The 20570-nt window shown below is 40.1% G+C and overlaps 2 protein-coding genes, 1 long non-coding RNA gene and 1 other non-coding gene across 6 annotated transcripts in view; 2 read left to right on the top strand and 2 right to left on the bottom strand.

Moving 5' to 3' along the window:
• The window catches only part of BCAP29 (B cell receptor associated protein 29), a 26061-nt gene extending 25104 nt beyond the window's left edge, over window positions 1-957 (bottom strand). Inside the window, exon 1 of one of the 3 annotated variants that reach the window (XM_089524515.1) lies at window positions 867-957. Coding sequence is in view for 1 of the 3 variants with exons in the window: in XM_089524513.1 (XP_089380639.1) it covers window positions 426-427 (2 nt within the window). In the remaining 2 variants the exon portion in view is untranslated. Of the gene's footprint in view, window positions 1-425; window positions 561-582; window positions 688-866 lie in introns of those variants that run through there. The other 2 variants (XM_089524514.1, XM_089524513.1) reach the window with 2 other exon arrangements.
• On the top strand, window positions 735-7602 carry LOC149312384 (uncharacterized). The gene is made up of 3 exons (XR_016281250.1): window positions 735-827; window positions 2367-2491; window positions 7524-7602. It is a non-coding gene; the product is annotated as an uncharacterized LOC149312384 (long non-coding RNA).
• Window positions 5300-20570, bottom strand: DUS4L (dihydrouridine synthase 4 like). Its single transcript, XM_089524512.1, has 7 exons — window positions 20382-20570; window positions 19007-19137; window positions 17312-17433; window positions 12962-13079; window positions 8755-8877; window positions 7411-7637; window positions 5300-5837 (listed from the first exon to the last, which is right to left on the bottom strand). Exons 2-7 carry the CDS (start codon window positions 19135-19137, stop codon window positions 5590-5592), a joined length of 969 nt encoding a protein of 322 aa, XP_089380638.1. The 5' UTR covers window positions 20382-20570; the 3' UTR covers window positions 5300-5589.
• On the top strand, window positions 7915-8026 carry LOC149312383 (U6 spliceosomal RNA). The gene has a single exon (XR_016281532.1). It is a non-coding gene; the product is annotated as a U6 spliceosomal RNA (small nuclear RNA).

The raw sequence follows: 20570 nt of genomic DNA, 5'->3' as shown, positions 1-20570 counted from the left end.
GGATCATATCTGTAGTGCGTTTTGGACCTAAGAAGAGTCCTTATGAATGAAGTGGTGTAGAAGTATCGATCATTTTCAGGTTTTGTGTGGTCAAGTCCTCCATTTTGTCTTGCCTTTTGCTGGTCACTGTGTGTCAATAACAAACCTGTTTCCAAAACAGGCTTGTTGACACCTGTTTAACTACCATGGCTCAATACTATGGAATTCTGGGAACTGTGGTTTCTTGTGGCACTAAAGAGGTGCCAAACCAGGTTATGTCTGCATCCACACTGGATAAACAACCTGGTTTGGCACCGCTTTAAGTGTCTTGAGCCAAAGAAAGAGTTAAAGCGGTGCCAAACCGGGTTATTTCTCCAGTGTGGATGCAGCAATGAGAGTTTAATCCGATTTCTCATACAAAGCCCCTTCACATCCTTTTTACTGACATCTCCCCCCTTCCTTCCTTCCTTCTTCCCTCCCTCTTCTGTGGGTCGTGAGGAGAGGCAAACACGGGTTGCTTCCCCACGCGAACCCTCTCCTCGAGCCCCCATTTCTGAGGGGAGCCGTTGAGGCCTCCTCCTCCGAGGCGCCTCTAGTCTTTACCGCGTTGCCTCACAGGCGCTCCCCTTCTAGGCCTGGCCTTCCTTCCTCATCCCCTGGCCACCGGCTCCGTCCCCCAATTTTTCGGCGAGACGATGGCGGTGGCGGAAGCGACGAAGCAAGAGGAGGAGGAGGAGGAGGGGAGCCAGGCCTTCCTTCCCGGGCTCCTAAAAAAGGCGGGCGGCGGAGGCCCTTCCGAAGGGGAGGGAGGGAGAGAAGGAAGGAAGCCATGGCGGAGAAAGAAAGGGGTGTGTTTGTGTTTCTGAGGGGGTTCATTTTCCCCTCACCTTCAGTTAAAACTCTGAATATGTCTAACACACAAAGGGGTCTCTGGGACGAGCTGAAAGAGGGAAGTCGGTAGCCTTATTAGGCTGCATCCACACTGAAGGAATAACCCGGTTTGGCCCCGCTTTAACTTTATTTTTGGCTCAAGGCTGTGGCATCCTGGGAGTTGGAGTTTGTTGTAGTGCCCACAACAAACCTCAACTCCCAGAATTCCATAGCCTTGAGCCAGACGAAGAGTTAAAGCGGTGCCAAACCGGGTTGTTTCTCCAGTCTGGATGCAGACTGAGAGGGTGAGCAGGTGTCCCAGCTCCAAAGGAGGACAAGGCACTGAGACATTTCAAGGGGAAAAAAATGGAGGACATGATGACCAAATAAAGGGTAAACAACTAGGGGTGAGCGGGGGTTTCAACCTCAGAGGAGGACATGTAGGGCATTCAAGGAAAAAATGGAGGACATGACACAAAAGAAGAAAAGACAAGCTAAAAATTCAAGTGACCAGGTCTCTTAACTTCAAAGGAGGACAAAGCATTGTAAAATGGAGGGCATTCAAGGAAGAAAATGGAGGACATGACCAAAGTTAAAAACTCGGGGTGAGAAGGTGTCTTAACTGCAAAGGAGGACAAGGCACAAATATAAGGAGGCATTGAGGAAAATGACCAAATAAAAGCTAAAAATTCAAGTGACCCGGTCTCTTAACTTCAAATGAGGACAGGGCACTGTAAAATGTAGGGCCTTCAAGGGAAAAAAATGTAAGACATGACCAAATAAAAGCTAAAACACTCAGGGTGAGCAGGTGTCTTAACTGCAAAGGAGGACAAGGCACTGTAAGATGTAGGGCATTCAAAGAAAAAAGGGGGACATGAACATATAAAAGCTAACAACTCAGGGAGTCTTAACTTCAAACTTACAATAACCCAGTTGGAAAGTAAGAAAACATTTCCAGGAGTAGCCGTGTTGTCCATACAGCAAAGTAGAACAACATTCAAAACCCACAAAATTGAGATAACTTTATCGAACCAAACAATATCACCGTTTTGTGGGTTTTGAATGTTATTGAACCTTGTAAGTTAATCAGTGTTCAATTCTGTAACAAAACAAAACAAAAACAGCAAGAACATTTAGTTCCTATGTAATTTGGCTGAAACTACACCTTTTGCAATGATATAATTATAATTTAATTACAGCATCCCCATGCAAGATCATGTTAACTATATATCTCATATCCAGTTTAAGCTGAAATCTGGCTCTTCAAAACTTATAGACTACTTAAAACAATAGTTACATTATCCCAGCTTTTCACTTTCCAGCTAGTCAAGCACCCGGACCTATATGCCCAATGTATGTATCTCTTCATCCTCCATTTTTGTCCTGCTTTACGGCTTTCTATATTCTGCCCCTTTCTGCCTTGAACTATTTCCTAGAACAAACAGAACCAGTTTCTTTCAGATTTCATACTTTATGATGAAATGCAATTGAGCAATGCCCTTCTCTTCTTACAACAGGACTTAAGACCACTTACCTTGGAGCTGTCGAACTGGCAAGGCTAATCATGGGTACTTTGAAGTATTTGTTCAAAAATCGTAATACATACAACAGCAGCACCTACATATGAACAATTTCTAACCAGGTAAGTCTGTATCCCTACAATTAAGACTGATGCCTTCCTACTCCTGTTTCAGGCACAGCCTTCTTAATTATCTGTTGATGCACAAGATTATTCACTCATTAATGAGCCTGAAGTTTCATACACACTGCTTGTTTAATGCAACATAATGTTGTGAAATCTTAAAGACAAATAGATATAATTTTTGTGGTGTATGGTTGTGGATAAAAACTTCTGCCATAATGAAATGAAATTGCTGGGCTTTAAGATAATAAAAGTGTTTTTTTCCCCTGCCGCTAGCTAGAATGAAAAGTTGTAGGGGGAAAATCCACTCCACTTCTGAACCCCTGCCTTCAATTGCATTTACAACAGGATAGTTTAAGTATTATGATTCATATACAAGTAGACCACACTTAATGAAGTAGATGCGTTCCTGGAGGTTACTTTAACATAAAATTTGGTACCAGAGGCAGAAATAACATGAAAAGAATAAACATAGGTTCCTACACCACAAAAAAACAGGAGCAGTTCAAAAGGATTCAGCAAAACTAAGAATAGATACACATGAAATGAAGCAACTAGGTCAATTGAGCCTTGGATAAGAATACATTTTTTAACATTAGAGATTACTTGAAAGCTTCTTCCAAAATCCATCCAGGAATGTGTCCCCCTCCCCACTAGTGTTCATTTTTGAGTGGCCAAACATATACATGTTATTATTATGAACCTTTATTTATAAAGTGCTGTAAATTTACACAGCGCTGTACATACAATCTTTTTAATTGGATGGTTCCCTGCCCTCAGGCTTACAATGTTATGTATAGGAACATAATTTTTTAACATGCTGCATGTTGCTGATGAAGCAGGCTTATGAGCTATCCCCTTTTCTCTGTTTTGCTGCTCATGTATGCTCAGCAAGGGATTCTGGAGGCAGCTGCTGTTTATCTTGCCTGTTATAGACAAGCACATATGTTTACAGTAGGATCAGCTAGAGTCCCATTTTTTCCACCTTGGGTTTTATTGCATTGTTCACTGTAGGCATGCTATTGCAACCTGACACTGAAAGTCTTTATTTCTCCACGTTCTTCACCATCCTCCTAATGATGCTGCTGCTAAAAAAAACCCAACCTCCCAGAAAGAAGACAAGGAGTCGGTGGGGGCTGGGGGGGGGGCACAAAAAGACTTTGTTAAAAGGAGCTTCTTTTGTCAGAGGTTTTTCAAACAGAGCTATGCCTGTATTGTCTTGGGGATGTGCCCTTAATTAATTTCCAGTACAGTTCTGTGCATCTTGACAAATTTAATGGCATTAAACTGCATTTGCTTCCAAATGTGCATAGGATTGCAGCTGTTGGGGAAGCCTTCACTGTACCAGTGGTTACTTATAAATCTTTGTCCAGAGGTAAGCCTCACAGTCATCAATGGGGCTTAAAGCCAGGTACATATGCATAGGATTGAAACCTTAGAATTTCCTCTTACCTACCTGCATTATTAAAGTTCTATCTTCCCAGTGCAACCAGTTATGATTTTTCCAATAGCATTGCTTATTAATAGATATCATTTTCACAATAGTGATGGACACGTCGTCTCTGAAATAACTAAGTTGGGTGTGGGTCTAAGCAAGAACAGGGGTAGCTTTAACAGAAGTATGCAAGAAGATGTCTGTGGCTTATGTACTCTTAACTGCTTATGACATTTTCATCTGATAGGGCATAGTTGCCTAACCTACTCTCCTACATAGTTCCACACCCTTTTATTTATTCAATGAGTGTATCTATGCAGTCATTAAATCTGCATGCTAGATATTTAATTCATTGTCAGAGTACCCAGCAGTCAGTTTTGTTTACATTCTCCCTATCAAACTGAAATGCAGACATGGGTACATGACTTGTCAGTCAGAGGTAGCATTGCTTTGGACTTGTCAATCTGGAATAAAACGGTTATGCATCTTGTATTTTAGCTGTTACACATTGTTCTCCTTCCATAATTTGAGCTTCTGTGCAAGCACAGTGAAGTGGGTCCTCATGGGATTTTCCATGCAGTCTTAAAGTGCTCTTGTAGTGCATTGTTATTTAGAACATAGGGGAAAAGGAAGAGAGTTTGATATGAACTGGGAGGCAGAGGTTTCAGGCACTACTGTACAGATGAATAGTATCTGATATAGTAAATTAAAGCCTCTGATCTTAGAAGCTAAGTAGAGTCAGCATTGGTTAATACTTGGATGGGGGTCTTTCAACAAATACCAAGTGCTGTAGGTTATAGGTCAGAGGATGGAACTGGCAAAACCATCTCTGAGTATATTCCTTGCCTAAGAAAACACTATGGAATTCATGGGTTTGCCATAAGTCTTGAAGGCACATACACACACAAACCCGACCACAGTACTGTCTGAAAGCAACGTAAGAATGCATGGAACAGGATTGTTTTAGTACTTCCTAAAACAGAGCCATTCTAATTTTGTTAAAGATGGGGAAGGAAGGAGAGAGAAGCATGAGCTACAAGTGTTCAGAAAGCAGCACTGAATACTGAAGTAATCAACTTAAAAGATCTGTTGATAGAAGCTGAGATCTTCTAGATACTTAAAATAGTTAAAAGATAAATTTAACTATAATGCCACCTGAAAATCTAAATATTCAATCTTTTAAATTTCAGGATAATGGAATATTTAGGAAGGCATTTAGTTACCGTTTAGACAACTGGAATTCCAGTGAAATAGAGAAAATAATCTATTTCCAGCCTTTCTTACTGATTTTTGTAATATGTAAGCATAGATTATATTTTATTTCAATTGACCTTTAAAATATCTTAGAGAATGAATGATAATTTCTTGCTAAAGTAAAGATCTGAAAAATTTGCTAACAAAAGTTAGTGGCATGGAGTAAAGTGTGAGGCAAGCCCACTTGAAGTTTGGAATCAAAGTTCATGTGATACCTGAATGCAGCTGTTGGACAATACAACATTTGAACAATGTTACCATTATGATTGTATTGAAACATTGTAAATACATATGTTCCAGATAATTAGTAGAAAAATATACATATTTCAAATATACATATACTAAATTTACAAATCACTTTGCACTATAATAGTGCAGCTTTGACATGATTGCAATAATTAGAAAATTACTACACGCCATAGTTATCCCTAAGGTAGTCTAAAACCGCAGATGTACTTGATAAAACATTAAAAATTTTCTTTTCTTGTTTCGAAGTAATCCTTTCTAACATGTACATGAGATGATGATGAAAGCAAGTAAAAGGAGTTCCATGTTCAAGAGCAATATCAGCCCAGTCTTTAACACACTGCAGAGGTGTTTCTTCATATCCTGCAAACATAGCTGGATTGGCTAAAAGCCCTCTAGCAACCATGACACCTATAACATAAAGAAAACATTAAAATAAATAGAGCTGAATGCATAATCGATTATTTTTACTTTTTCATCTGCATATCATCATATTATCATAGGAATCTAAGGCTAATAGGACAGTGGCATTTCTGTCAGCAGGTCTTAGCATATGTATTCAAGATACTGGTTATCCAACAGGATAACCAGTATCTTGAATACATAGGTTAAGGAAGCAAAAGAATCAGAAAACATAACAAGGACTGCAAACTGGAAGATAAATCTACTTTGAGAGATGAAAAACTGAAGAGAAAGGATTAATACTGGGGTGGTTTCTGCTGAATGGAAAGTGCTGTAATCCTTTGAACACTTATTTGGGAATAAGGCATACTGAATACAATGGAACCTATTTCGGAATAAATGTACACCAATTTTTAAAAAATAGATACATATAGCATGCATGACAGTGGCATGTTATGCCTCATGTATACTACTTATCTAGGGTATGATATAAAATATTTACTATATACAAGTTACTAGCTTTATCAGTGTGTACTGTGCCCAATTAATCTTTAATTAGCCCCTGAATATATTTCAGTTCTGCATCAAGGAGGGCCATAGTAGGGAAACTGTAAGCAAAGTTTTCCTTTTATTTATTAACATGTTGTAGACTTTGACCCCTGTAACTCTGACCTAAAGATCATGTGGCCTTTAATTCTTTTACAGTGAAAGGTGATAATCTGTATGACAATTAATTCCCAGCACTAATGTCATAGGACCTTTCAGTCTTGTTACATATTTCATTATTTTCATCCCAATCCTCATCTATTGTATGTGTATTCACATATTTATTATGCATAAAATGCTTGTCCAACAGCCTTATCCTATCCATGTTTATTCAGAAGTCAAGTTGATGATTGTACTTCGCAGCAAATACACATAGAATTGAAACCTTAGAAACCCATAAAAAGCTATACATGCCAAACAGGGCACTCATTTTAATTTAATAATAATCTATATTAATAATTGATTTTGGCATTAAATGTTGTGAAGTCAGGTTAGGATGCTGCTATAAAACTAAGGAGACAAGTGGTGAGTGACAGTGAATTATATTACTGTCCATATAGTGTAATTACTGATGCATCTGTATATACCAAGGAGATTCAGTGTTCTAAGTGTTAAAAGTATGTTGTAAATATGTTACTGATTTTATTGTTTATGTCTGTTCAGGTCTGTGACCGAAATAATTCATTCATGCTAGGATGTGATCCTATATGTATTTTATTTTGCGCATAGATGCAAAAGGATGCACAGTCAGTATTTTATATAAAAAGAACAAAGGTGTTTGATGGCACCTTAAGCCTAATGTTGTATGAAGCCTTTAATTGTAAAATGGAATACACTTTTACAACCAACAACCTACTTCATAAGATGATGAGTTGAAACTGGCAGATGTTAAGGCAGAAAAGTCAGTTGAAAAGTAACCAAGATAATTTCTTGCAAACCTCAAGCTGAATGATAGAGATACAGTGCACACATATTTCTCATTTATGGGGAAATATATTTATGTATGGGGGTGGAAAGAATCCCAGGTCATTCTTACCATCTGTTCCTGTTATTTGATGAACATCTTCCACGTCTTTTAAAGATTTCATGTCACCATTAGCTACCACTGGTATAGAAATACTTTGTTTAATTATTTTAATTGCATCGTAGTGTACTGGTTGGTGTCTTTCCTCTACATTTCTCCCATGGACAGTTATCCAGGATACTCCAGCTGCTTCAGCTTTCTGACACAAGTCTATGGTTCTTCTTAGATCATCATGAATCCTATTTTTTCAGGCAAGAGAGATACCATAATTCAACAGGTATTATAAGAAATGCTTGAAAATGTGGAACAGAACTAAAATCCAAGGCAGAAATGAAGAAATAATAATTGCTGGTGCTTTTTAAAAGTTCTGTTTTACTTCTTTAATATACCCATAAAATATATCTGTAAAGAATTGGAATTACATATTTTGACCTTAGTTCAGAGACAGTCGAGTACAGTTCTGTTATTTTCATGAAACGTAAGCTGCATCTAACTTATTGATTTTAGTGGAACTTAGTGCTTCCTTTGGCAGCACATATATTGTACTAAAATTGGAATGATAAAGAGAAGATTAGCATAGCCCCTGCGCAAGGATGACACTCAAATTCATGAAACATTCCATATTTTTAACACATACGGGATTGCATATTTTGACCTCAGTTCAGAGACTGTTCAGTGCATTTTTGTTATTTTCAAGAAACCTAAGCTGGTTGCATCTAACTGGTTAACTGATTTTAGTGGGACTTAAGTGCAACTAAGATTTTCTGAATCTAGGCCTTTATTATATACGCACTAATATGCAACTATTTCATTTGCTGACTTTTCCTTAATTGAAAATAAAATTTGTTCTAAAGGCTTCAGCATTAAGAAAACATTATTAACATGGGGACTGCTGTAAGGATAGTTGCTATGCCAGCATGAATTCAGAGAGCCATGTATTACACTTGTTACATAAGAACCAAAGCAAATATACAAGAAATAGGTGTCAAATCTATATACAGTAGCCCCTCCGTTTTCATGGGAGATCCATTCCGGAACCCCCTCCCCCCGCAAAAATCGAAAATGGCCAGTATTCAAGCCCCATTGGCTTGAATGGCAGTGTGCACACCATTTTGTCCTCCTCCATTTGCCACCTGTGAAGAGGTGACATATGTGGATTTGAAGTCCACAAAAACGGAGGGGCGACTGAATTTTATGGCACTATTTTCCCTGAATAATCCCCAGTTCTTAGATTTCTCAGTATATCGCTACATTCGTTGGTGAAAGAAGGCTTAGTCAATAACATTTTAATAACATATTAAATATTAATATATCATAGATTGATAGTACATATTATATATTTATGTAGGTAATTACCTTATCTTAACAGATACTGAAAACAAGGGATTTTCCACTTGATTTTTCACTAATCTCACCATCTCTTGGACAAGGTTTGGTTTATTTATTAAACAAGCACCATAACCGTCTGCCATAGCCCACCTTGAATTAGAGAAAGCAAAATTAGTAATGTATATTGGGAAGGATCATTACAAGAGTTTCATTAAGATGCAGAATATGTCCTGGTAAATGTAAGATTTTCAGAAAATCGAGATAAGTTTTCTAATCATTTCTTTGTTATGCCTGATAAATCAATTTGAATTTTATCTACCATGTGCCTGAACTCTATATACTGCTGATCACTAGCAATTTTTAAAAACACATACCGTATATACTCATGTATAAGTCGACCTCATGTATAAGTCGAGGGCAGTTTTTGGATCTAAAATCATGGATTTTGATATGACCCATGGATAAGTCGAGGGGCAAACATTGGAGGATGTTACAAAAGATCTAAAGGGGGGGGGGGAAACAAAGCACCACTTCCCTCCCTATATCTCACTCTCTGGACCTCTCCCAAGCATCAGTCTCAGCATGGAAAAGGGGAAACAAACCTCAGCGTGCGCATGCGCGCGCACACACTTTTCCCCTTACGAGAAGCATCTCCAAGGCTCATGGCTTGCGAAAAGGAGGACAGACCCCACTGTCTCTCTGCTTGTCACCCCCAGGACTCCAAGGTTCATGGCTTGCAGAAATAATGAAGGACAAAGCATTCTCTCTCTCTGCCTTTCACCCCCCAAAAGACCCCCCAGGCCCATAGCTTGCAGAAATGGAGGACAAAGAATTCTCTCTCTCTGCCTTTCACCCCCCAAGACCCCCTAGGCCCATAGCTTGCAGAAAAGGAGGACAAAACATTCTCTCTCTCTGCCTTTCACCCCCCAAGACCCCCCCCAGGCCCATAGCTTGCAGAAATGGAGGACAAAGCATTTTCTCTCTGCCTTTCACCCCCCAAACCCATAGCTTACAGAAATGGAGGACAAAGCATTCTCTCTCTCTGCCTTTCACCCCCCAAGAACCCCCAGGCCCATAGCTTGCAGAAATGGAGGACAAAGCATTTTCTCTCTCTGCCTTTCACCCCCCAAGAACCCCCAGGCCTATAGCTTGCAGAAATGGATGACAAAGCATTTCCTATCTCTGCTTTTCACCCCCCAAGACCCCCCAGGCCTATAGCTTGCAGAAATGGAGGACAAAGCATTCTCTCTCTCTGCCTTTCACCCCCAGGATTTCCAGGCAAAACGGGGTACAAGCCTGGGCATACTTTCTGTATGTTCCTTTCCTCAGCAGGTCAGCAGCAGCTGTTAGGTCTGGCTAGGGTTGCCATAAGTCAGCACCTCCAAACTGGGACAAATGTAGGACAACATTTTTGAACGTAGGACACATTTTTAAAAAAATGGAGGACACGCAAAAAAATTTAAATTCAATTTAAATTAACATTGTTAATTAACAAAAAAAATAAAAAGAAGGGAAACTTGGATATTAATAATAATAAAAATTAAGAAAAAATAAAAAGAAGGGAAACTTGGATGTTAATAAAAATAAAAATTAACAAAAATAATAAAAAAATAAATGCACACAAACCACTCCACCACACTGACTCTCTTAAATAGGCCTGCCCTGAAAAAATAAATAAAAAACAAGGGCGACCTGAAATGGCCACTCACCTCCTCTTAATCCTGCTCCTCTCCCTGTTTCCTCTCCCTCTGACCCAGAGTCCTCCTCCGCCTCCTTAAGGGGACCAGCTCCCTTTTTAGGCCAGTGCGCACCTGGGCAGCTGCTTCCTGGGCTCGGCGCGGTCGTGGAGGAGGAGAAGGAGGCAGAGGAGTAGGTGGGTGGCCAGCCAGCCCCAAGAGCGGCCGCACACGGCCATAGAAAGAGAGCGCGCGCAGGCGGAGGGCCCGCTGGTCCCATGTGGCCGCGCGCGGCCATAGAAATGGAGCATGCAAGGGCGGAAGAGGAGGAGGGCCTGCTGGCCCCATGCAGCCGCGCACAGCCATAGAAATGGACCGCACAGGGGCGGAAGAGGAAGAGGGCCCGCTGCCCCCATGCGGCCGCACGCGGCCATTAGAAGGGTGCGCGCGAGAGTGGAGGAGGGTGGCCGCGGGTGGGGCAGTCCCGCTTTTGGCGGGAAACCGGACCGGGACCGGACCGGGACCGGGCCAAGACCGCCAAAAGCAGGATTGTCCAGCCTGCAGGAGGGATATGACACCCCTAGGTCTGGCTGCATGGGAAGGCAGAGAGGGAAACACACACACACACACAGAAGAGGGAGAGAGGAGGAAAGGAGAAAATGAGAGCCGGCGCCGGGGCTTCAACAGGGAGCCATTACAAGGTTACAGAGAAAGGTGGGCACTTCTTTCACAAAATTTTTTAGCATTAACTCATTGACCCTTCCATAAGTCTACCCAGGATTTAGGAGTTCATTTTGGGGCATAAAATTTTCGACTTATAGTTGAGTATATACGGTACTGTGTGCTATATATTTGATTGACTTTCATCAATCAGGTTGATGATGGTGTGATCCTCCAAATGCTGTTGAACTGTAATTCCCAACAGCTCCAGCCAACATAGTCAGTGATGGGAGTTACAGTCCAGAAGCATATGGAGGACCACACAATTCCCACCCTGATTTAAATATTTATGTATTTTATAAAAAATTAATACCTGAAATGAACAAATCTCCAATTCTTGTGCAACTCATTCAATATTTTCAAAAGAATAAGAAGGGCAAGGTAAAGAAATAATAACCCAATGTAACTCATTATAATCAAAAGAAGATCCTTTTAGATATTAGTTTACATGGGCTAAATACAGTTACTCACAATAAGTTCCCTTGCAGAGAAGGTGGCATTTTTTAGCCATGGTGTAACTTCCCTATTAAGCTGAAGCTTGCAGAAGCAGAGTTGAAGATGTCATGCTACTGCACATAAAGTGTCACTGCATACTCCACATTGTACACTGCACGCTGCAATTATACAAGTCACATTTGTTTGTACATTCAGCTGCAGAGTGTTGCAGTTCACTAATGCACAACCATTACATAACTCCATGAGTGTTATGTTTCCCAAATATGGAATCTTGGCCTTAGGTTGTCCACATATTCAGCAAGTTTATAATCAGGCCCTTTTTTCAATTGCTAATTTCCTTCAAATACCAGAACAGAAATTTTCTCAGTGAACAAGTTATAAATAAATTGTCTTAATCTGTTCCAAGCTGGGCAATTCTCCTCCTCCTCCTCATGGAGTGACCCTTTCCTCCACATTATTCAGGCATCTTGCTGACTCTCCATGGAGAAGGAACAGAAGTGGCCATGGGAAATGTCTACTAGCTGCCTTAAATTAACTTCTATTAGCATCTATGTAGAAAGATTGATAATTTTCTCATGATAAGATGCTACATTTAAAATACTTGTTTATATGGGAAATGTTTTATTATTTCAGTGATAGTAATTATAATGTTTACTTATAACAGGCATTTTTTTATTTCAAGAAATCATTCCCTTCATTTTCAATCAGAATTGTTTTTGCTGAAAAACAGAAATAAACTGGGTTCTAAAAAAGAACATTAGGTCTTAGCATTACAATAGCATTTCCGGCTACATCTGCAATTGCATCTGTGCTACTATACTCAGGACAAATTGCATTCGTGGCAGGAGGATTCTGGAGGAAAAACACAACACTTTCCATCGACATACAAGAAATAACTATTACATCAAAAGAATATGTTATGTTCTTTGTGGGACTGGCTGTTACAGCAGCGGTGGTACTTAGCTTTTTCAGAGCTCGAAGGCAATAAGAACGCCTTCGAGTGGGGAAGAGAAGAGTCAGAGGCCTGTCCATCACCTTCCCCCTTCCCCCTCCCAGTGAGCAGATTCGGGAGACAAGAAGAAAGCCCCCCAACGCAAGTGGAAGAGAAGAGTCAGAGGCATGTCCATTACCTTCCCTTGCAACACCTTTCATAAAATGCTGCATAAATAAATTGTCTTAATCACAAAGCATGTCCAAGTGATATAAATGTGTTTCAGGAAATTTTTTGGGATACGTTATATGAAAGACAGTCTGCAAAAGTGCTATTAGAGATGAGTTACTTGGAAAAGCCTTGAAAAATTCCCCATATAAATAGTGGAAATATATATAAATACACTTTACTAAATGTTTCTATATTCCACCTGAGTTCCTTCAGACATTACCTCTGTGGACAGCCACAGTTTAGGTCTATGCCATCCGCAAAAGGACTGACAACAGAAGCAGCATCTGCTAAAACATGTGCTTCTTTAGCTGCAAACTGAACAATCAAAGGACGATCACCTGTCAAAACAAAAATTTGGCCTAAGTGGAACAATATATAAATACCATCTATACACACACACACACAGAGAGAGAGAGAGAGAGAGAGAGAGATTAATCTAGACCCTGAACAAGTTGATGGAAGTTTCTTTCCTTTCTTTGTCCTATACCCATGTTCCCGCCAAAAAACCTTGCCAAAAATTCATGAGGCTTTCCTGAACAATATGGGATAGATCACTAGATCTGCTGTGTGAGGGAAGGTTTTTTCAAAATCAGGTAGACGTCTGTTCCAAGCTGGGCAATTCTCCTCCTCCTCCTCATGGAGTGACCCTTTCCTCCACATTATTCAGGCATCTTGCTGACTCTCCATGGAGAAGGAACAGAAGTGGCCATGGGAAATGTCTACTAGTTGCCTTAAATTAACTTCTATTAGCATCTAAGTAGAAAGATTGATAATTTTATCATGATAAGATGCTACATTTAACATACTTGTTTATATGGGAAATGTTTTGTTATTTCAGTGATAGTAATTATAATGTTTACTTATAACAGGCATTTTTTTATTTCAAGAAATCATACCCTTCATTTCCAATCAGAATTGTTTTTGCTGAAAAACAGAAATAAACTGGGTTCTAAAAAAGAACATTAGGTCTTAGCATTACAATAGCATTTCCGGCTACATCTGCAATTGCATCTGTGCTACTATACTCAGGACAAATTGCATTCGTGGCAGGAGGATTCTGGAGGAAAAACACAACACTTTCCACTGACATGCAAGAAATAACTATTACATCAGAAGAATATGTTATGTTCTTTGCGGGACTGGCTGTTACAGCAGCGGTGGTACTTAGCTTTTTCAGAGCTTGAAGGCAATAAGAACTGTGATGTCCTGCCAGGACTGATTGAATTTTCCCCTGCTTTTTCTTTCATTTTGGTTCAGGCCATAGATTATTTTAGTGTAGAAAAGTTCTTTGTATTAGTTGTGGGAGGAGCTGTAGGATTCCCCTGCATTATTTCCAGGTTTGGTTTGCCCTTTCCCAGCATGCTCTGTTATAGCTGGAAGCTTTTAGTTTTGGACCAGTCTTTGCTGTGAGCAGGCAGAGGCCCAGGCCCAGGCAGCCGGAAAGGGCATTTCTTACACGTTAGCCATTTTAGTTACCAATTTAGCCAAATTAGTTACCATCAGCAAGAAAAAAAAGGAGTTCAGGAGCAGAAAGACCCTGCACCAGCTCCATTGAGTGAGGAGAGCAAACCAACATCAGACCCAGAAAGATGACACCCTGAAGATTGCTGAAACTGTAAAGTATCTTTTGTTTAGAGCTGGGGAGGAGAAAACTTTATTTTTGTCCTTTAAATTAAATTTCCCCCCTTTTGAACTTTACATTCAGCTTCAGAGCCTTTTTTGGGTAAAGAGTTTGATCTCACCAGGGTACCAGCGTTGCACACCCAAACCTGCCACCACCTTTAGTTGGGTGTGTCTTCACAAGAACACTTTCATATTTCAAGACTTAACTAACTCTTAAGAAGTGTGAGAATAATATAGGTCCGACTGTAATAGTAGGAAGATTTTTATGTTTCTTATGTATTGTTAATACTATATATATTTGTATTGTTTTCAGAAAGCTTTTGGACACTGTAGCTGATCTTTGTTTATTTGTCTATGTAGTGTTTGTCTTTTTAAGCCAATAAAAATTTTTATTTAAAAAAAAAAAAGAAATCATACCCTTCATTTTCAATCAGAATTGTTTTTGCTGAAAAACAGAAATAAATTGGGTTCTAAAAAAGAACATTAGGTCTTAGCATTACAATAGCATTTCCGGCTACATCTGCACTGCAGAAATAATGCATCCTGACAACACTTTAACTGCCATGGCTCCATGGTTAACTACATGCACCTCACCTCCATTGCTAACAGGGATGTAGCCAAGGGGGGGTTCTTGAGGTCCGGACCCCCCCTTCCATTAGAAAAATGAATGGTGTGTGCTGCTGCACCGCCGCTCTCAAGCCCCATTATAATGGTGGCACTTAGTCTGGATCCCCCTTCCTAAAATCCTAGCTACGTCCCTGTTGCTAACCTTCTGTTTTCAAAAACTGATGTAGAAAAAGTGAAAGGCACAAAACATGAAGCTGCTAAATTTATATTAAATGGCAAGAATATCCAGCTATAAACAACAAATATTGCCAATTTGGAAGAATAGTTTTTTCCTTAGGCAATTATATCACTACATTTCAAAAATAAAAATGAAATACACATAAAAAGGAGAAATAAAAAAGCAATATATAATGTTATATAATTTATAGAAATACTTTCTAATTATATTATATTGCACTGTTGTGGTATTTATCTTAAAACTAAAGCTGTCCATTGCATTAGTTATTAAGGGTTCAAAACCCCCCACTAATTTGTATAAAACTATGCCCCTCGAAAATCTGTATTGTGCCCTTCTGACGCTAGCGTTCTGTTTGTATGTTCAATCAGTATTATAACCCACATGCTCAGAGACAGTGGTTTAATGTGACCTCGAGCCACACAGGGTTCTTCCTTCCTTAGAATATAGTCTGAGGCTTTTCTTTCCTCAGAAATACGCCTTTAACCCAGTGGTTCTCAACATTCCTAATGGTGCGACCCTTTAATACAGTTCCTCCTGTTGTGATGACCCCCAACCATAAAAGGAGTGGTGTCTCAGTTCCTAAGACCAACGGAAATATGTGTTTTCTAATGGTCTTAGGCGATCTCTGTGAAAGGATCGTTCGCCCCCAAAGGGGTCGTGACCCACAGGTTGAGAACCACTGCTTTAATCCTTGGTCCTTTTACTGGCCTCAATTCTTTTTCTAGTCCACTCACTTAATAAGTGACTTAGACAGGCCAAAGTGACGAACAGACAGGCCAAAATAAAGCTGCTTTGGGCCACTTTGGAAGTGTGCTGTTTCAATGATGCATGCATCCTAAGAGGCCAGAAGCTGCACCAAAGCCATGCTCCAGTCATAAGGAATGGAACACAGGTTTGGTGCGGCTTCTGGCCTCTTAAAACGCATGTGTCATTTAAACAGCATACCTCCAAAGTGGCCTGAAGCAACTTTATTTTGGCCTGTCTGTTCAGACCCTTAGAGATGGGCTCCCAGTATCCTTATCCATTAAGTGTTATAATATTTTGGTATGGTGCTTTTTATGTTTTTAGACATAAATTACCTCAAGCCACTCCTCTGTAAACAAGAAATACAACTTTTATTTACAGACAGAACTTAAGTTAGCATCTTTTACAGTTGGTTCTCAAATTGTGTGGTTACATTGTGAACAGCACTTCACTTGTTATAAACTGTCTTTGTACCCTCACCGACTTTGCTTCCACCTGAACCTGTTTTTTTTCCTCTGAACACAAATTTTAATAATACCCCTTCATCAGGACTATGAATCTCGAGAAAGTCAGGCTCAATTCACAATTAACATTCCTCCAGAACAAGGCAAGTATGAGCCACCATGACCTGGCTCTTCAAAACTCTCAACTGACTCAAGACTCTCTCAAGTGACATACTCATATATTTAATTAAACTTCTTTTCCCATCGTAACTCTTTATTCCTGAAATGGAAGTCTGAATTCCGTTAAGGTTTTGTACTGAAACCTCTTCACTAAGGTCACTAATTACTAATTTCACTAGTTTTAACCATACATGTCACACTCCTTCTTTCAAGGACTCCTCCCTTTTTATAATCACTCCTCAGGCAGGCCACTTTCCCAGTGACTCTCCACACCCACATATTGCATATGGTTTGCTGAGAGACAGTGGGTTCTTTAATCTACTAAAATTATGAGAGATCTGAGTGAGAAATGTCTTAGCCACCATACTACACCAGCAACAAAAGACAAAAGTGTAAGGCAGTGGCTATGTCAGCCCAACCCTTTGATATACACAACAAGCCAAGCCTAAGGGTGCCATGGCTGGTGTTGCTGCAACCAGGCATGAAAGTTACATCAGGACTGCAAGTAGGAAGGATGACCTCCAGAATATAATTATGCTTGGAGGATGATGGAAGTGGGGTGGGACCACAAAAATGCTAGTGTAGCAGAGATCTGATCCAGATTTCATCAGTGCAGTCCTATGACTCCAGGTTAATGCATATAAGACTGTAACCTGCAACTTCATGAATTTTCTTGAATTTCTGAATATATTCATTGTGTAGCTAAATTAATATCCAAAAAAAGGAGCCTAGTATTTTACAACCTTCAAAAACCATGGAAATGAAAACACAATACCTTGGTTTGTTGTAAATTCACTGTTTCTAGCTTTCTCGGATCGGACAAAATCAGCTGCAACTATCATTGGGGTGTAGCATAAATCACAGTTGTATTTCCTGACTAAAGTTCTGAAAGATAATCTGAAAATACATAAATATATGAGATAAACAGCAACATATTTTTTTTGGGGGGGGGACACATATTTTTCAGTATCTTAATTTGCCATCCTGTTTTATTCTGCACCTTAGGAATGGAGCATGGCTTTGGCATGGCTTCCAGACTCTTAGGACGCATGTATCATTAAGCACCATACCTCCAAAGTGACTCAAAGCAGCTTTATTTTGGACTGTCTGTATGGAGCCAGAGTTACAGTTATTTGGTATTCCTTTATTGAATTTATTGTTACAGGTTGAGTGTCCTTTATCCAAAAATCTGAAATGACCCCAAATCCAAAACATTTTGAGTGCCGACATGACATTACAATTTCAATAGTGCAGTGGATACAAGCTTTGTTTCATTAACAAAATTATTAAAAATATTGTATAAAATTAACTTCAAGCTATGGGTACAAGGTATATATGAAACATATATAAATTTCATGTTTGAACTTGGGTTCCATCTCCAAGGTATCTCATTATGTGTACACAAAATATTCCAAAACCCAAAACAACTTGTGGCCGCAGGTATTTTGGATAAGGAATACTCAACCTGTATATGCTTTCAAGTCATCTTAGATTAATTGTGACCCTATGCAAGACATAAAATATGAGAATTATTAAGCAAATTTCTTAATTCAGAGAAATTATCCACACATGGGCCACCTTTTCAGTAGTTACAGTTTTGAAGGGACACCATTTGAAACAGCACAAGATGGATATGTCTGAACTGCAGTAGGTTTTCTGAAGTCGTGGCTTGGCTGCTCTATGTAGCTCAAAAGATCCATCAGGACAATTCTTGTGTCTTTGACTTGTTATAAAAAGCTAAACATTTGGGGCAGCATTGCAGGTTACTCTTTATATGTTTGTTCTTTTTTAATTTTAAAAGTTTTATTGATAACAGTAACCACAAATCAGTATAACCAAAGAGAAGAAAAATAAGAAGAAAACAAAAGCAAAACGTATTCCCAGCCAAGCAATACAAATACTTTAAAGTTAAGCTCTACCCAAGTATCTCTTTAGTTGTTTAATTTCTTTTAAAAAGATGAAACCCAAAATGTTTGCTCTTTTACTCTGTTTTGCTTTCATGTTTTGTGCATTGGGAAAGGTTAAAAAACAACCCAACACCCCTGTTGCTAACATTTTCTCACATATTCAGAAAAGATAAGTAGGAAGCTACAAAGAAGTGCAGAACAAGAATTACAAATAAATATTTTGTGAAGACATAATATAACAAAACTTCTAAGGGTACATTGATTTTCCAAAGGAAAAAAAATAGCAATGGTCATAACCAAAGTTGCCGCAGTCAGGCAGAATGGGACCAGTGTTAACATGGAAACCTGTTCCCAAGCTCTTGTGTGAATTAGCTCTTCGCTCTCTGCATCTGCACTGCAGAAATAACCCAGTTTGACACCACTTTAACTGCCATGGCTCAAGGGTATGGAATTCTGGGAACAATAGTTGTGGCACCAGAGCTCTCTGACAGAAGCCTAAATGCCTCACAAAACTACAACCCACAGAATTCCATACCATTGAGCTGTTGGGAAATGTCACTTACTTTGAATATCTAACCATAGGGGCACATATTTTCACAATGTGCCCAGACTGAAACAGATCGATTGGACTTTGTAGTGGACCTTGTGGGATTTCTCTTGACGGACGTGACATGCAAACGTTTTCGGACCACATCTGGAAAACAAAGAATAGGAGGTAACATTTTTTTAAAATCCCACATCTCCATGCATTATTTTTATTAGGACTTTCTAGGTAATGGACAGAACAGACCCAGACAAGCTTAGGACATGGCTTTCTTCTTTCTTTTGAAAACCTTGAGTCAGCTTCAGTATTGGAGATCTTACAGTGTGCTTTCTCCACAGCACTGAAAGAGTGTTCAGTGTCTGTATCAATGTGTGCACCTCTACCCTTGGTCCTTATTTGTCTTCTTCGTTTGTTTGAGAGCCCCAAACAATGCTAAACCAGTAGCTTTAGCATTGCTCAGCCTCTCCTGCCACACTGCAGAAATGATGCGGTTTGACACCCCTTTAATTGTCATGGCTCCATCCCATGGCATCCTGGGCTTTCTAATTTGTTGTGGCACCAGAGCTCTCTGACAGAGAAGGCCAAATATCTCACAAAACTACAAATCCTGGAATTCTGTCCCATTGGGCCATGCCAGTTAAAAGTGATGACAAACTGCAGATCTCAGAATCCCAGAGGATTTCATGGACAAACATGGATTACTAACTGAGCAACTGCCAGCCTTCGGTTAGGATCCCAAAAAGCTTCCCCATTGCTGCTCAAAGGTCCACAAGCCATCACCAATGGCAGCCAATGGGCACAAATAGGATGCCAGTCCCTGGTGTTCTGGAGGAAATAAACCCTCAGTCCCTTACATGGTTTGTGTGAGCAGGGTTCAAATCCCAGCTCAGCCATGGAAACCCATTGGGTGGCCTTGGGCCAGAAGTCACACTCTCTCAGCCTCAGGGGATGGCAATGGCTACCTTCCTCTGAACAAATCTTGCCAAGAGAACCACATGATAGCTTCATCTTAGGAAAATGGAAATGCCTTGAAGGCACACAACAACAGTCCAATTCAGGTAGTTTAAGAAGCACTGCTCTGCTCCTGTTTTAGCCCAGGAGGCAAGGAAGAAGGGATTGGGAGGAATTTGGATTTAGAGGAGGCAGGGAAATGCAGTCCCCTCCTCTCCTACCTCAGTCCTAGATCCCAAACACACAGCAAAAATAACCCAGTTTGAGACCACTTTAACTCTTTGTCTGGCTCAAGGCTATGGGATTCTGGGAGCTGGGGTTTGTTGTGGGCCCAGAGCGGAGCAGAGCTCCAGTGCGGATGCAGCCCTGGTCTCCAGAGCTAAAGCACACCCCATAGAGTGGCTCTGGGTGAGCGGAAGGGCTTTCCTTGCTGGAAACGTTACCTTGTTCCTCTTGGGCCACAGAAGGAGGAGAAAGAGAGCAAGCCAAGCACCTGGGAAGCCCCCTTTCTTTCCTCTTCTGCTCTGTCTGCAGTGAAAAGTGCATTAGTATCCCACTCTAGATTGGAAATCAGTACGGGGCAAAACTAGGTCAATTTGGGGTCGGAAGGGCACCGTCACGGACTTGGTATG

The sequence above is a fragment of the Sceloporus occidentalis genome, unplaced genomic scaffold (assembly GCF_023333645.1).
Source record: "Sceloporus occidentalis isolate IW3139 unplaced genomic scaffold, rSceOcc1.0.p SCAF_5, whole genome shotgun sequence".
Classification (NCBI taxonomy): Eukaryota; Metazoa; Chordata; class Lepidosauria; order Squamata; family Phrynosomatidae; genus Sceloporus; species Sceloporus occidentalis.
The sequence above is the reverse complement of the archived record's forward strand: the minus strand, read 5'-3'. Positions and strand labels throughout refer to the sequence as shown.